Source organism: Curcuma longa, chromosome 2, assembly GCF_044706935.1.
Source record: "Curcuma longa cultivar G26 ecotype Majalengka, Jawa Barat chromosome 2, ITB_CL_G26_1.1, whole genome shotgun sequence".
Taxonomy (NCBI): domain Eukaryota; kingdom Viridiplantae; phylum Streptophyta; class Magnoliopsida; order Zingiberales; family Zingiberaceae; genus Curcuma; species Curcuma longa.
Genome location: NC_133862.1, coordinates 9,253,097 through 9,270,721, shown reverse-complemented (window position 1 = coordinate 9,270,721; position 17,625 = coordinate 9,253,097). Strand labels below are relative to the sequence as shown.

The 17,625-nt window shown below is 35.8% G+C and overlaps 2 protein-coding genes and 1 pseudogene across 2 annotated transcripts in view; 1 reads left to right on the top strand and 2 right to left on the bottom strand.

The window, feature by feature from the left end:
* Positions 1 to 1,114, bottom strand: part of LOC141821559 (putative disease resistance protein RGA4) — a 28,425-nt gene extending 27,311 nt beyond the window's left edge. The window contains exon 1 of the mRNA XM_074708948.1: positions 168 to 1,114. Within this exon, the coding sequence (XP_074565049.1) occupies positions 168 to 1,050 (883 nt within the window). The 5' untranslated portion in view covers positions 1,051 to 1,114. The remainder of the gene's footprint in view (positions 1 to 167) is intronic.
* Positions 1,115 to 3,046: 1,932 nt separating this feature from the next.
* Positions 3,047 to 3,866, top strand: LOC141821558 (zinc finger CCCH domain-containing protein 49-like; annotated as a pseudogene).
* A 972-nt stretch (positions 3,867 to 4,838) lies between these two features.
* Positions 4,839 to 15,987, bottom strand: LOC141821557 (uncharacterized). The gene is given in 4 exon segments (XM_074708946.1): positions 4,839 to 5,038; positions 5,126 to 5,221; positions 5,696 to 9,447; positions 13,280 to 15,987. Coding segments are annotated over 4 exon segments (6,564 nt in total). The 3' UTR covers positions 4,839 to 5,030.
* Between the last annotated feature and the right edge of the window lie 1,638 nt (positions 15,988 to 17,625).

Below are 17,625 nucleotides of genomic sequence, written 5' to 3'. Positions count from 1 at the left end.
ACAAAAGGTTGCATTGTATTATTTGGCATATGCGAAGAGTCATCCTCTTTTCTTGGTGCTGAATTAATTGCACGCCTCTTGATCTTCATTCCAGGTAAGCATGGTGATGAAATGGGGGCGTTCAATATGATTTTGACGTTCACAACCCATATCACCACATGCTAAGCCCGCTTTCAATGCCCTCCACTGTAATTGATCTTCATTCCATACATCATCCAACACGAGCAGAAATCTCTTCTCTGATAAGACTTTTTTTAGTTCCCCCCTCACTAACTCTGGTTCTGAGATATTGACCGGTGCACCGGTAGTCAGTTCTAAAACAGACTTCATTATCTTTGTAGGATCAAATTCTGCTCCAACAACTTTCCACATACTAAAATTTTCAAAGTATGCTTTCACCCTCTCGTCGTTGAAAACATGACGAGCAAGTGTAGTCTTCCCAAGACCACCCATCCCAACGATGGCGATGACCTTCATGGTATCATTGCTGCTTCCTTCATCATCTGTTAACATGTTGACAATCATCTCCTTCTCTAATTCTCTCCCTAGAACAGCCAAGCTATTGTGCGAGTGGATCTCTCTATAAGCACTTGGTGACATCCGGACAGTGCCTTGCGGCAAATTTTCAAGGATGGACTTTTGCAGCAAAATAGAATTTAGACTCTCCATTACTGCTTTTATCATGCCACCTATCCTGCTCTTAAATACAAGTTGATTATTATTAGAAGAGAAGAAATCGCGCACCGGCCTGGAATATGCTCTTGATCTTTGCTTCCGTAAAGCTTCGGTGTCGTAGTAATCCACAGCATCCTCCAGATCGTAGGCCAAGTGTTTGAGCTTCCTCAACAACTTCTTCACGGCATCATCCCTCATAGAGCAGGCCGGCTCAACATCTTTGATCACCATGTCAATAATTGTTGACAACTCCTTGAGCTTCTCCATCTTTCCTTTAATATCAGTCAATTCTTTGAGTTTCTTATCGAGTTGGAGAAGATCAGCTACCCTCTGGCCCAGAAAGCGAGCCGCAGAACTCGCCAAAGCTACTTCCATAGCTATGCCTGCGAGTTGGAACGATGCACAAGTTGTTTGTTTGCTGTGGATGTGGCTACAAGCTTTCAAGCTTTGGAGGAGAGGAGAAAGGAGAAGCAAAAACAATACCTGAGGGGAAAGGAGAAGCAATAATGTTGGTTAAAGAGAAGTTAAAAGAAGAATTAATATTTTAAGACTATGCCACGTTGGAACTAGCTCATCAAAAGTCATTTTTAATGTTTGAGAAGAAGAAGGCATCCATTGGGAAAGACTAAAATAATAATTATATTAATAATAAATAAAAACATAAAGTCTCTATTTATTTTTTAAAATAGTTTTTAGATTTTTAGATTTATTTTTTAAAAAAATCTATCAAGAATTTCTGTTTGTCCTATATCTTATGCGTTCATGTTCAGTAGGCCGGCCAATTGATCTAAGTCAGCTGATTAATTTAATTCATTTAGCTAGACCAGTAAAAGAGATTAAGCCAAGCGAATAAAATAAAATAATAATAAGCAAGTCAAAAGATGATAAATCATATTAGGTAGACCGACTAAGCCATCTCAATACTTTATTGTTGGGATTGGTATCAAAATTTTATCTTGAAAATATATTTAAAAAAAGATCGTAGAGTTATAAGATAAAATGAGATCTTTTGAGAAAAGCTTAAAATAAAACCACGATGACTTAGACTCAAAATGAATAATAACGTATCATTGTGGAATTGTAAAGATATACGACTTTCATTGCAATAACAATTGATATCAGAATCATGATCTATGTAGAGTCATGTAGAGATCCTTGAGAAAAATAAAAGATAGGGGAGATCCGACCATGAAATTAATAGTATAAGGGCTCATAGTGTGGTCTTTTATTTGAGTGGAGAATTATTAGAATTGCAATCAAAGTCCCATATTGAAAATACATGAAAAAGATCATTAGATTATAAGATAAAAGATATCTCAGAATGAGACTTCTAAGAAAATATTAAAAATAAAATCATGAGGATTTATGTAAGACACGAGAAAATTATTATTATTATTATTATTATTATTATTATTATTATTATTATAGATCAGTTTTGAACCAAATTAAACTAACTAGGTTTGATTCATGATGGAAGCAAGTTTTGGCAAAAAAGAATAGATGAAAAGTTTCATTTTAGGAAGACAAATCAAACAAAACTGATGTGGATTAAATCAGAGATCGTTTGATTGGTGAACCAAGTGAACCAACCTGATTCTGTTTAATGATTTTAGTAAACTTGATCCCGATTTAGTCTAAAATTTTAATCTCAATTTAAAATACTATGCACTCCTCTTTATAACTGAAATCATCATGCATATTAAATAGCAAAATTGAACCTTTTCTCTATCTGTCATGCACACAGGCCTATATTTATAGCACATAAGCAGATGTGCTAGTCAGTGAAGCCCATATTTAGTTCCAATGGCTTCTTTGCTTCCGCATTATTAAGAGTTCATTTCACTGGTTTGCTCTAATTAGGAGCGTGTTACAGTAACTGTTGTCTATGTTCTTTTAACCGATGCTTTCAAAACCTAACCAAATCTTCTGGTTCAACTGGATAGCTAGAGAACTAGAGACCAAACCAATTGGGTTTAGTAGATGCATCATGGTTGAACCCGGTTTGCACATGTCATCCGGAGAAAACAAGTTCTCTAGTCGCTTTTAGTTTTTGTCACCTTTATTAAGATCTTACTCGTATACTCGCCCCATTTTTCGAAATGTCTGATGTAGAACAATAAGATATAAATGTTGTTTACTTATGGTTTCTTAAGGAAAAGATGGTTTTAAATTTTAATTTTTTAGTTTGAGAACAAACAAGGAACATAGTATTTCGAGTTTTGTGTGACGGGAGATTATTATTATTATTATTATTATTATAATATAGAATTCTAGTTATTTGGCTATTTTTTTTCCCTTATACTATATAGAGTGAATGAACCTGTCGAATTGAGACTACCTACTAAAGATGATCTTTTCTTTCACATGCAGAATGAATTACCCTGTTGCTATGAAACTTCTAAGCAAGGCTGGGGAAATGCCCTCTCTAAATCCTCCAGACGATGAGAGTATAAAGACTCTTTATGTTGGCGGACTTGATGCATGAGTCGCTGAACAGGATCTGAGAGATAACTTCTATGTCCATGGTGAGATAGAATCCATCAGAATGGTGCTTCAGAGAGCATGCGCATTTGTGACTTACACCACAAGAGAAGCAGCTGAAAGAGCTGCAGAGGAGCTCTCTAACAAGCTGGTCATAAAGGGTGTTCGATTGAAGCTGATGTGGGGGCGGCCTCAGGCCCCAAAACCAGAGGTAGAGATGCAGGACGATGATGCATGCTGCTAGGCAAGGAGCTGTGTTTCACGCAGGTATGCTTCCAAGGTCAGTCGTGTCTCATCAGCAGAGCAACCACCAGCCTCTTCCGCCTGGAACTGAGAACCACACTCAGCCACCCCTTAACTATTTCTACATTCCTGCGCCGCCACAAGCTGCACGAACATTCTACCCCTCCATGGATCCTCAAAGGATGGGTGCTGTAATCCCCTCGCAAGAGGGAGGTGATAACAAGAGCGGATCAGAGATGCAACTGGAGCAGCAACTGCCAAACCATCAGGGGCACAATTATGGCTCCTTCGCATTTGCAGGGGCAGTTTCCACCATATTACCCACCATATGGGTACATGGCGCCGCCGCCACCTTACCAGCAACAGCGTATGCTCCTTACCCACCAATGATGGCCTCACATCCTCCGGCGCTGCCACCGCCGTCTTCAGGGAATCAGTATCCTCAAGGCCCACCTGGACCATCTTAGTTTGAAATCCTCTACAAAATTGCAACCATATCATATTATGAAAGTATGGGTGCCCTAGTAAACTGATTTTGGCTGGCATGCGGTGCAGCATCAAATTCGTGTTGAGCTAATGCCTTCTGTGCATCAAGTATAGTTTGGTAGGTAGTTATGAACTGTGAAGCACACAAATAGCTGTTTAATATGTGTAGTAATCTTTCAGTACCAATCATATTCATGCGTGTTGTATGGAGACCGTTCTATCGACTTGTCAACATATTTAGCTCATCCAACTTAGATCAATTTCCTTATCTAACTAAGAGCAAAACTCAAAAGGATCTTTTTTTTCTCTTAGAATCATGAAAACAGATCTTTTTTTTATTTATTATTAAAAGGATGCCCGTTTATGTAACTTTTCGAAATCACTCTTTTTTTTTTCATTAGTATAGTTACTTGAAGATCATAGTTGCTATAGATTTATAACAACTATAATTCAGTAATTATTACATAATTATAGGAATTATTATTCCATAGTTGTTACATAATTATAATAGTTATGATCCAATAATTGATATAATTTAATACTGATTAGTATTGCTCAGAAATAAATTATTTATCTTCTAGTACTACTTTTAATTCGTAGCTATTATAATATGATATGGATTTGTTGATTAACATTTATAGTGTTGATTAGAGATGAAGTATTCATATTACAACAATTATGAATTGTAGTTTTATAAAATAAATATTATTAGTGTTGATTAATATTGACTAGTGTTGAATAGATATGAAATATTTATATTGTATCAATTATGATTTTGTTACTGTTATAACAGTGCCAAAAAATAAAGATAATTTTAAAAATTAAAATATATTGGCATGGGCTAGAATATCTTTTTGATAAAAATAGTTATTGATTCAATCAAACCGATTGAATTCATCAATTCAATCAAAATAGTTATCGATTGATATTACACTCACAAGAAGCAATAAAAGTAGTAAAAAGTTCGACAACAATTTTATTTTCAAAACAATTCCACTGCTAATTACATATCTTTGGTTTTCAACAATATAATTCTAATTATGCATAAAGCAAATTTAAAAGAAATAAATATTTAGTAAAACTCCTGACAACCAGCCCAAGATCGCGTAGAACGAATTGCTCTGCTTCCTCGTTGACGATTGCAATTATGTCTCTGTGGATAAATTTGAACACTCCATTATTTTTTAAATAAATAATCACATTGTAGACCAAGGAAGAAGCATCTTATATTGTATCTTACCTCTTAATCTTCTGGGATTGATTTTGAAGAACCTATCCAATGCACCACAGAATTGAGCTTCATCAATCTCTTCTGCAGAAGAAGCTTCATCAATCTCTACAAAAATAACAGTAAGACAATATAATGGAGATAATTATATTATTAGCAAATTAGCAAGAGCGATTGATCACAAAACAACAACAATAACAAATTCAATAATTACGTACATTGATGCAATGAAACGTCTATCAAACTAAACGATGGGATATAAAATCATAATAGCATACATCTAAAACTCAAATAATGTAAAATCATTTCTCAGCTAGTAATAAATAATGATTCTTGGGAAAAGAAATACGGTGAGAATGAAATAGGATCATGCATGCATTCTGTATGTTATTCATGAAAATGAGATAAATGTTTTTCTTTTTTCTACATTTAGTCTGTATTAATTGCCTAAGTAATAGGATTTTTTTTTGAAAATAACAAATCCGCAAAACTGCAATAATAATTACTTGAGTAAAAGGAATAATTATCTTTTTCTATTTATCAAACTTTGAATGTTTAACTGACTGCTGATTTCAGTTGTACCTTTTGGATAAATACGAATATTTGGCACATGAGAAATGTTGGGCCAATCTTCGCCTGTCTCCCTTTTACATCTTCTTTCCAATTGTAGGCAACACTCATCAATGTACAAAAAACGCAGCGAACGGAGGTCCTGTAGACACCTTGGAAGCGATCCTAATTGGGGGCACTTGCTGATATATAGTTCACGGAGTGACCTGAGATGTTGTAGCCATTCAGGTAAGATGGTGAGGTTGGGGATATTCCATATATGTAGCTCTTCTAGCACACTGGTCGATGGTGCTGCTGTCGTCAAGGATTCTAATTCATCACAACAACAAATACATAATTTCATTCTGTGTCTGTATGCAAATCCAGAATAAAATTGATGCGAACCACATATCCACAATTGTCGGAGCATGTGTAAGTGTTGTAATTGCCCGCATAAATTCACATTCTTGCCACAAATCTGAATCTCGAACTCATGCAGTGAATTCAGGATTTGTACAAGTATTTCTGGCTGCAGTATATTGCTGTTACGATTTCTAAAACAGAGATATCGAAGAGCGCTGAGCCGTCCCAGTACTTCTAACGGGACGGATGTCAAATTGTCACATTTCTCGATGGTCAACGAGTGAACCATTGTTAGGAGCTGCATTTCATCCCATGGAAGAAATTGGAGTTCATGGCAACATATAATTTCCAATTTCATCAAGGATGTGAGGTTTCTTAAGCAGCCAGTTGGAAGAGATGCCATGCCCTTCATATCAAACAGTATGAGATGAGAAAGAGAAGCCATTCTTCCAACGCTTGAGAGTAAGCTTTCACTGCAGTCATCTAGCTCAAGAAATTCAATTCTTGGAAGCCTTGGCATGTTTTTCAATTTTGGACAATTGCAAATCTCCAGTCTCTTCAGTAAAGGGAACAACTCATCAACACCATCAGACTCTGACCATTCCTCTAAATTAGTCATCGAACGCAACATCAGTTCTTGGAGGGAAGGAAAGCCCCTGATCAATCCATGCCCATGGAACTCAGCACCCAACTGTTTCACGCCACGCATGCCGTCTATGACAAGCTCTCTAAGAAATTGGAGATTTCCAAAATGAGGAACATGTTCACAACAATCACAATTGTAGAGACTAACTTCAACTAAATACGGTAACTGTGACTCCATCAACCATGTTGGAAATTGTCGGCTTCCATAAGAGGATATCTTCAACTTCTTTAAACTCGTGTTGGGGCAAAGATCATCCAGCATGCTCTTGTCATAAGTGTCTGATTTATTAAAGAATAAGGATAATTCATTAAAATCTTTATTCTTCAGAATTTTTCTTCCACCACAAGAATAATTCATATAATTTTTAGAAAAACTAATTTCCATTTCTCCGTGAAGCCTCAAATCCTCAAGTTCTGTAATTGAGCATGACCCAGTTTTATTCCCAACAACAAAGCAAGATAAACTTCGAAGACTAGTCAATTGAGATAACCCAGGGGGCATGTGAGTCAATTTATCAGAATCACAACGGAGATACCGAAGGCTTTGCATATTCCTCAAATTTTTTGGTAACTCTTGAACTTCCCAATTCCCTTGGAGATTGAGATATTGCAAATTTTGGAGAAGAGTTATGGTGCCAGGTAGAACTTTAATTGCATTATAAGATAAGTCAAGGTACCTCAAATGTATCAAATTTCCTACACCAGGTAAAACTTTAATGTAATTATGAGATAAGTTAAGGTACCTCAAATGTATCAAATTTCCTACAGATCTTGGAACCTCGGAGATGCCATTATGATGTAAATCTAACACCCGCAAGAATTTCAATTCTGAAAAGATGAGTTGAAGCTGTTTGCAGCTGGTCTTCAGATACGACCCAAGAGGACATATCAGTTGCAGGGTGCGCAAGCACAATGACTTCTTGAATATCTCTTGATATGACCCACAATATATCAATGGCAGGGTGCGTGAGCACCATGACTTCTTGAATTTGGCTTGAGAAATGTCATTTGATAATCTTTCACCATCGTCTATGCTCAAATAATATGTTCTCTTTTGAATATTCTTTACCTGCATGTCTTTGAAATTGTAATATTCATCTTCAGATACTGATCGTGCCAGGTCATGCATCAAATCGTGCATTGTACACTCGGTAACACGACGGCCATCATCATCGCAGTTCTCGAAAGGTGCAGAGAGAAAGAATGACCTCAATACTAGATCATCAAAGATGCGGTTGCCAACTGTTTCAACATCAAAATTCCTTTCTGAACATAAGAAACCATTTGCTGTCCACAACTGAATCAAGTGATCCTTTTCCATCGGATAGTTCTTTGGGAATAGGGAGCCAAACGCAAAGCACTTCTTTGACAGTGGAGGAAGAGCGTCGTAGCTTAACTTCAGCACAGCTAAGAATTTCTGGTCCTCATCTCTAAGCTGCCATACCTCGCTGTTCAATACTGAGGACCAATAAGTTTCATGTCGAGTGCTATGGAGCATGCTGCCAAGAGATACGGCAGCCAAGGGCACACCACCACATTTCTCAACAATCTTTCCACCGATTTCCATCAAATTCTCATTTGGTTCTTCATCTCCAAAAGCAAATTGCTGAAACAAGGACAAACAATCCTTCCAGGATAATTGCTGTATTTGATGGATATTTGATGAACCCATGATCGAAGAGACCTCTTGACTACGGGTAGTCACTAAAACTTTACTTCCACTTGCCCCACATGTTAATGCTGCTTCGAGTGCCCTCCAGTGGAATTGATCTTCATTCCATACATCATCCAACACGAGCAGAAATCTCTTCTCTGATAAGGCTTTTTCTAATTCCCTCCTCACTGACTCTGGTTCTGAGATGTTGACCGGTGCACAGGTAGCCATTTCTAAAACAGACTTCATTATCTTTGTAGGATCAAATTCTGCTCCAACAACTTTCCAGTACATGCTAAGCTTTCCAAAATAAGCTTTCACCCTCTCGTCATTGAAAACATGACGAGCAAGTGTAGTCTTCCCAAGGCCACCCATCCCAACAATGGCGATGACCTTCATTGTATCATTGCTGCTTCCTTCATCACCTGTTAACATGTTGACAATCTTCTCCTTCTCTGTTTCTCTCCCTATAACAGCCAAGCTATTGCACGAGTGGAACTCTCTATAAGCAGTTGGTGGCATCCGGACAGTGCCTTGCAGCAAATTTTCAAGGGTGGCCTTTTGCCGCAAAATAGAATCTAGATTCTCCGTTACTTCTGTTATCATGCCACTTATCCTGCTCTTAAATACAAGTTGATTATTATTAGGAGAGAAGAAATCGCGCACCGGCCGGGAATATGCCCTTGATCTTTGCTTCCGTAAAGCTTCGGTGTCGTAGTAATCCACAACATCCTCCAGATCGTAGGCCAAGTGTTTGAGGTCCCTCAGCAACTCCTTCACACCGGCATTCGTCACAGAGGAGGCCTCCACATTTTGGATCACCGCATCGATAATTGCTTGAAACTTCTTGAGATCCTTCATCTTTTCTTCAATATCAATAAATTCTTTGAGTTTCTTGCCAAGGTCGGAGGCCTTAGCCAGGAAGCTAGCCACAGTGGAACCTGCTTTTACAGTCGCCAAAGCTACTTCCATGCTTGCAAGTTAGAACGATGCACAAGTTGTTTGTTTGCTGTGGATGTGGCTACAACCTTTGGAGGAGAGGATTTGGAGGAGAAAGGAGAAGCAAGAGCAATAATTGAGCGGAAAGCAATAATTTGCCGGGCGAGGACTTCTTTCGGTCTTTCTTTTTTTTATTTCCGATGAAAATAATAAATAAAATGAGAATGAGGATTATTTTCCTCAACATTTTCATTCTCATTTTATTTCTATCTCATCCTCGTATTCCTCTTATTTCTTTTTTACTTCAGTCTTTCTTTTTATTTAATTATTAATAAGGATTATCTTCATCTCATCCTCATCCTCATCCTCATCCTCATCCTTCTTTTCATTTTATTTCTATCTCCATCCTCATATTCCACAAAGTATTTATCCTCTATCTAAATATCCTATTATCGTCTATAGGGGTGAGCAACAATTCGGTTAAACCGAATAAACCGACCGAACCGACCGAATTAAAAAATTCGGTTCGGTTATTTCGGAAATTCAGTTATTTTTTCTATAAAAATCGGTTAATTCGGTTAATTCGGTTCGGTTTCGGTTTTAAAGTTTATTATTCGGTTAAACCGAATAAACCGAATAAACCGAATTATTCAAATTTTAAAAAATAATTTATAATTTTAAATAACTAAATTTATAAATCCCTAATTAATTAATAAAATTTTTATAATATTTAAAAAATTCGGTTAATTCGGTTAAAAACCGAATTAACCGATAAAATATCGGTTCGGTTTATTCGGTTTTTATTGGAAAATTCGGTCGGTTCGGTTGGTTTGAAAAAAATCGATTTATTCGGTTTTCGGTTTATTCGGTTCGGTTCGGTTCGGTTTTAACCGAATGCTCAGCCCAGATCGTCTATAATTACATATATATATAGCACACATTGGCATCGGATTCCGGCCGGATTGTGGCCGGAATCCGGCCGGATTGTGGCCGGAATCCGGCCGGAATCCGACCAGAAACGTGACAGAGGATCTGTTCGGCGCTTTCAGCGGAAATCGGCCGGAATCCGGCAGAATCACGGCCGGAGACCGGCCGCGGTCGACGCGCCGGCGCCGGGCGCGTCAACCGCGGCCGGTCTCCGGCCACGATTCGGCCGGATTCCGGCCAATTTCAGCAGGAATCGCCCAACAGATGCTCTGTCGCGTTTCTGGCCGGATTTCGGTCGGATTCCGGCCACAATCCGGCTGGAATCCGGGCCCGACCGGAGCACCGGCGAGTTGGCCTTCCAACGCATCCGGTCTGGCTGTCGTTGGTGGCCGGACGACGGTGAACAGTGGCGGAGAAACGGCGAACGTCGGAGGAGAAGCCGGAGTCGCGGACGGGTGCGCAGGGATTTGTCGCGCGGCAGATCAAATTCCATATATATGAGAAGTGATCTGCCGCGCGACAAACGCCGCGCGACAGCGTGCGCGACAGCCGACCTCCCTTCGTTCATCGTCGTCGTTCGTCGCCGTCCGATCACCGTTGGCCGCAATTTCGGACTCGTTGGAAGCGCAACTCGACGGCGCACACATTGGCATCGGATTCCGGCCGGATTGTGGCCGGAATCCGGCCAGAAACGCGACAGAGGATCTGTTCGGCGCTTTCAGCGGAAATCGGCCAGAATCCAGCCGAATCACGGCCGGAGACCGGCCGCGATTCGGCCGGAATCGTGTATATATATATATAAATACATATCTTATTCTATTCAGATCGGATATTAAATAGTTCAGCGAGTCCTTAGGAAATTGAAACTTATTTACATGAAGTGAATAATTTAGAAATGCATAAAAAATTACTTTTGTACATATTCAAAATATCTTTGACTATAGGTAACATTTTTTTTACAAAAAAAGGGGCCAAAATTCAATTATTTGAACAAATAAAAATACTATTACATTATTAAGAGATATCTCTAACAAAAGAATTTTTTTAATTAAAAAAATTAAATATTCTTTTAAAATAAAAGGGATAACCATTACAATACTTTTAAAATATATATAATTTTTCTGTCGGGATTATTTTACGTGGAAAACAGAACGATATATTTTAATGTCGCTATGTTTTTTTAATAATTTAAAAATACTTTAATGTCACAACATTTGATTAATGGCAAAATATTTCTAAAATTTTTATTTTATTATAAAAACACTCCTGATTAAAATATTTATTTTTTAATTTTAAATTACCATTTAAATAGCTCATTTATTGATGAAAACCTTGACAAAATTTTCAATCTTTAAAATTTTATTTAAAGATAAATAAAATTATTAAAAATTGGAAGAGAAAAAAAATAGCTATCAATTATTATCATTTGCAAGTGGACGATTGCTTTCAATTTGATTAGTGGATATATTAAATGGATCATTAAAAGCATCAATAGATTAGTCTAACTTCTAGCTACCATGATAGTTACGTGTGAATATTTGTTATTATTAAAATAATTTATTTTTAAATTTTTTACTATTTAAATATATCATTGAAACATGGAAATTTATTTTATTTTCTACGTATACATAAAATATTTTCTCTTTTTAAATATTTGGTAGGGTGAGATGCTCCAACTCAAACCAACTAACTTAATTGACTAACCGATTGGATTGGCCCATCCGATTGGATTGACCCATCCGACATAAATGACAAGGTGGTTGGATTAACAAATTGCTAACAAAAAGATTGATTAAGTGCTTGTTGTTACCATTATGAACAACAGTATCCATGATTTTACATGTTGGATATTGGGTCTTAAAGAATCAATATTGTTTTATGAAAAATTAATCAGGATGTATCAATGAATGAAAGTTGAAATTGACTTTAAAATTAAAATTTATATTTTGAGTAGATAAATCCAGACTATTAATTTGTTATAAGCTTAATTAAAGCATTATGTAAAGCATGATCATTTAATTTATGTTTTTATGAAATAATCTAATTAAGAAGAAGAAGAAAAAAAAGACAACAGCTCGAGAAGGAAATCTTAATTAGCTTAAAACAACAGAATTTTAGGCATCTTCGACAGTGATGTATAATTCGTAAATGCCCCCTTAGCTTTTTGTGAGTGTATATATGTCGTCTTGTAAGTTTCATTTGTCATCTACTTTATTCAACCAGATGCTTTTGTATATATATTACCTATCAATTCTTGTAGGATAGAGTCTGAAGAACCTATCAAATGGTCCACAGATTTGAAATTCTTGATCACTATAACAGCTACAATTAATGGAGATAATTAAATTATTAGCAAATTAGTTTCTGTAATATTGATCACACAACAACAACAACAACAAAATTCAATAATTACATTAATGCAATGAAAGGTCTATCAAACTAAATGATGGAAAACATCATATGTATGGTCGACATATCATATCATGTTGGAAAATTTTTAAAGGAAAAGTGGTGGGTGGATCGAAAGAGACTCCATTGTAAATGAAATATTAGTGAATCTATCCCTTATCTGAATATTTTCATCTTTAAAATGTGAATGCAAATGGAAAAGTGTGGATGAAAATTGATGATTAAAATATCTATTTTTTATTTTTAAATTATCATTTAAATCCCTCAATTATTGATGAAAACCTCTTAGCTGAACATTTTAGATCTCTAAATTATTGAAAAATAAATTATTAAAAATTGCAAGAGGAAAAAAATAGCTATAAGATTATTCACTTCAATTTTAATATTGTCAATACTGACAGCTAGCCCAATATTTCAATTAATTATAAATTCAACTAATTTAGCCTCTTGATGAATCTCTTCTTTTTCTTAATAAATCTATTCTTCTGCAAAAAAAAAAAAAAAAAAAAAAGAATAGCAAACAGCTTCAAATGTCAACTACAAAGGCTTATTTATACAAATAGAAGTGACTCTTTAAGAGACACATAGGTAATTCTTCATGAAAAGATGTCAAGAATATGCTCTAGGAATATTCTCTAGTTAATAAACAAAAAATTTAAGTTTATTATTCAACAATGAACTCGATGGTCAACGAGTGAACCATTGTTAGGAGCTGTATTTCATCCCAAGGAAGAAATTGGAGTTCATCGCAGCTTAAAATTTCCAATTTCGTCAAGGATGTGAGGTTTCTTAAGCAGCCAGTTGGAAGAGATGTCATGCCCTTCATATCATACAGTATGAGATGAGAAAGAGAAGTCATTCTTCCAACTCCTGAGAGTAAGCTCTCACTGCAGTCATGTAGCTTAAGAAATTCAATTCTTGGAAGCCTTGGCATGTTTTTCAGTTTTGGACAATTGCAAATCTCCAGTATCTTCAGTGAAGGGAATAACTCATCGACACCATCAAACTCTGACCATTCCTCTAAATTAGGCATCTGTATTAAGTTGAGTTTAACCAAATTTGGTAACTGCGACTCTATCAACCAGGTGGGAAATTGTCGGCTTCCATAATTGGATATCGTCAACTTCTTTAAACTCGTGTTGGGGCAAAGATCATCCAACATGCTCTTGTCATAAGTGACTGAATAATTAAAAGATAAGGATAGTTCATTAAAATCTTTATTCTTCAAAATTTTTCTTCCATCACAAGAGTAATTCCTATAATTTTGAGAAAACCTAATTTTCATTTCTCCGTGAAGCTTCAAATCCTCAAGTTCTGTAATTGAGCATGAGCCAGTTTTATTCCCAGCAACAAAGCAAGATAAACTTTGAAGACTAGTCAATTGTGATAACCCAGAGGGCATGTGAGTCAATTTACGAGACTCACAACAGAGATGCCGAAGGCTTTGCATATTCCTCAGTTTTTTTGGTAACTCTCGAAGGCCCCAATTCCATTGGAGATTGAGATACTCCAAATTTTGTAGAAGAGTTATGGTGTCAGGTAGAACTTTAATTGCATTATAAGATAAGTCAAGGTACCTCAAATGTATCAAATTTCCTACAGATGTTGGAACCTCGGAGATGCCATTATGCTGTAAATCTAACACCCGCAAGAATTTCAATTCTGAAAAGATGAGTTGAAACTGTTTCCAGGCCTTCGAATTTAACCCACAATTTGCCATTACCAGGGTGCGCAAACACAATGACTTATTGAATTCGACCTGAGAAATGCTTGATAATCTTTTAACACCGTATATGCTCAAATGATATGTTCTCTTTTGAATATCCTTTTTTGCCTCATAATCTTCGCGAGTGTAATATTCATCTTCAGATACTGATCGTGCCAGGTCATGCATCAAATCATGCATTGTGCACTCGGTTATATGACGACCATCATCATCGTAGTTCTTGGAAGGTACAGAGAGAAAGAATGACCTCAATACTAGATCATCAAAGATGCGATTGCCAACTGTTTCAGCATCAAAATTCCCTTCTGAACATACGAAACCATTTGCTGTCCACAACTGAATCAACTCATCCCTTTTCATCACACAGTTCTTTGAGAATAGGGAGCCAAATGCAAAGCACTTCTTGGACAGTGGAGGGAGAGCATTGTAGCTCAACTTGAGCACAGATAAGAATTTCTGGTCCTCATCTCTGAGCTGCCATATTTGACTGTGTAATACTGAGGACCAATAAGTTTCATCTTGAATGCCATGGAGAGTGTTGCCAAGAGATACGGCAGCCAAGGGCACACCACCACATTTCTTAACAATCTTTCCACCGATTTCTATCAAATTCTCATTTGGTTCTTTGTCTCCAAAAGCAAATTGCTGAAACAAGGACAAACAATCCTCCCGAGACAACTGCTGTATTTGGTGGATTTTGACTGAACCCATGATCAAAGAGGCCTTTGGACTACGGGTAGTCACTAAAACTTTACTTCCACTTGCCCCACATGTTAATGCTGCTTCGAGTGTCCTCCACTGTAATTGATCTTCATTCCATACATCATCCAACACGAGCAGAAATCTCTTCTTTGATAAGGCTTTTTCTAGTTCCCCATTCACTAACTCTGGTTCTGAGATGTTGACCGGTGCACCGGTAGCCAGTTCTAAAACAGATTTCATTATCTTTGTAGGATCAAATTCTGCTCCAACAACTTTCCAGTACATGCTAAGCTTTCCAAAATGAGCTTTCACCCTCTCGTCATTGAAAACATGACGAGCAAGTGTAGTCTTCCCAAGGCCACCCATCCCAACGATGGCGATGACCTTCATTGTATCATTGCTGCTTCCTTCATCATCTGTTAATATGTTGACAATCTTCTCCTTCTCTCTTTCTCTCCCTATAACAGCCAAGCTATTGCGCGAGTGGATCTCTCTGAAGGCACTTGGTGGCATCCGGACAGTGTCTTGTGGCAAATTAAGAAGAATTGACCTTTGCAGTAAAATAGAATCTAGATTCTTCGTTACTGCTTTTATCATGCCACTCATCCTGCACATAAATACAAGCTGATTATTATTACAAGAGAAGAAATCGCGCACCGGCCTGCAATATTCTCTTGATCTTTGCATCCGTAAAGCTTCGGTGTCGTAGTAATCCACGACATCCTCCAGATCGTAGGCCAAGTGTTTGAGCTTCCTCAGCAAGTTCTTCACAGCGCCATCCCTAACAAAGCAGGCCTCAACGTCTTGGATAACCATGTCAATAATTGTTGACAACTCCTTGAGCTTCTCCATCTTTTCTTCAATATCAGTCAATTCTTTGATTTTCTTGTCAAGTTGAACGAGATTAACCACCAACTGGCCCAGGAAGAAAGACACAGAAGTCATCAAAGCTACTTCCATGCCTGCAAGTTGGAACGATCGATGCACAAGTTGTTTGTTTGCTGTGGATGTGGCTGCTATCTTTGGAGGAGAGGAGAAAGGAGAAGCAATAATTTGCAGGTGGATGATTGCTTGCAGTTGACATTGGAAAATACCTTAATGTTTATCAGTTATGATTTTAATTTAATTAATATTTGTTGCTATGATTTAAAATTTTATTTTATTTTATTATGAAAATACTCCTGATTAAAATATTTATTTTCCACTTTTAGGTTACCATCTAAATTCTCATTTATTAACGAAAACTTTTGACCTGAAAATTTTTTAATCTTTAAATTATGTTTAAAAATACATATAAAACATTAAAAAATAGTTATTAGATTATTCATTTTAATTTAAATGTTGATCAGCATGGACGGTTAGTTCAAGGTTTCAATTAATTTAGATTCTTATTAAAAAATTAAAACGAAAATAATTTTTTTAAAAAAGTATATATATATTGCCCATCAACATTATTAAAGAGCAGTTAAAAGTATAATTAATATTTTAAGACCAGGCCACGTTGGAGCTAGCTCATCAATAGTGATATTTATTTTAATTAAATCAGTCACCCAACTCATCGATAGAAAACACATAAATAAAAAAAAGTTGATTCTCATTTCATTAAAGATAAGTTAAAAGAAGAATTAATATTTAAAGACTATGCCACGTTATAACTAACTCATCAATCGTCATTTTTAATGCCCGAGGAGAAGAAGACATCCATTCGGAAGACTAAAATAATAATTATAATAATAATAAACAAAAAGACAAAGTCTTCATTTATTTTTTTTAAAAAATAGTTTTTAGATTTTTTGCAGGAATCATTTTTATTTAATTTATAAAAAAATATCTATCAATTAATTTCTGTTTGTCCTATATCTTAGTAGGTTCATTGATCTAAGTCGGATTAATTTAATTCATTTAGCTAGACCGACAAAGATTAAGCCAAGCGAATAAAATAAAATAATAATAAGCAAATCAAAGTTGGAGAATTAAGATGACAGATAAGATCGGCTGTCTCAATCCTTTATTGGTGGGATTATTATCAAAATTTTATATTAAAAATATATGAAAATTATAGAGTTATAAGATGAAAGATATCTTCAATGAGACTTTTGAGAAACAGTTCAAAAGAAAATCATGAAAACTTAGATTAAAGTAGATAATAATATATCATTATAGAGATATATAATTTTCATTACAATAACAATTGATATCAAAATCATGATATGCATAAAGTCATGTGAAGATCCTTGAGAAAAATGAAAGAGGTAAGGAAGATCTGGATCATATAAATAATGATAGGAGGGCTTCCAATGTGGTCCTTCATTTGAGGAAAGAATTATTAAGATTATAATCAAAATCTCACATTAAAAATACATAGATAAGACTATAAGATAGAAAATATCTCTATTAAAATGAATTTTCTCAAAATAAAATGAGAATTTAAATCTAAAATAGGGAATATCATTCTATTATGGAGAATGAAGTTAGTGTTTGGAGTGTGAAAAAATTATTTAGACTTTAATATTTTTAATTAAATATTACTTTTAAAAAATAATTTTTATATAAATATTATTAAAAATAATTAACTTTATTAATAAATTTAAAAGAATA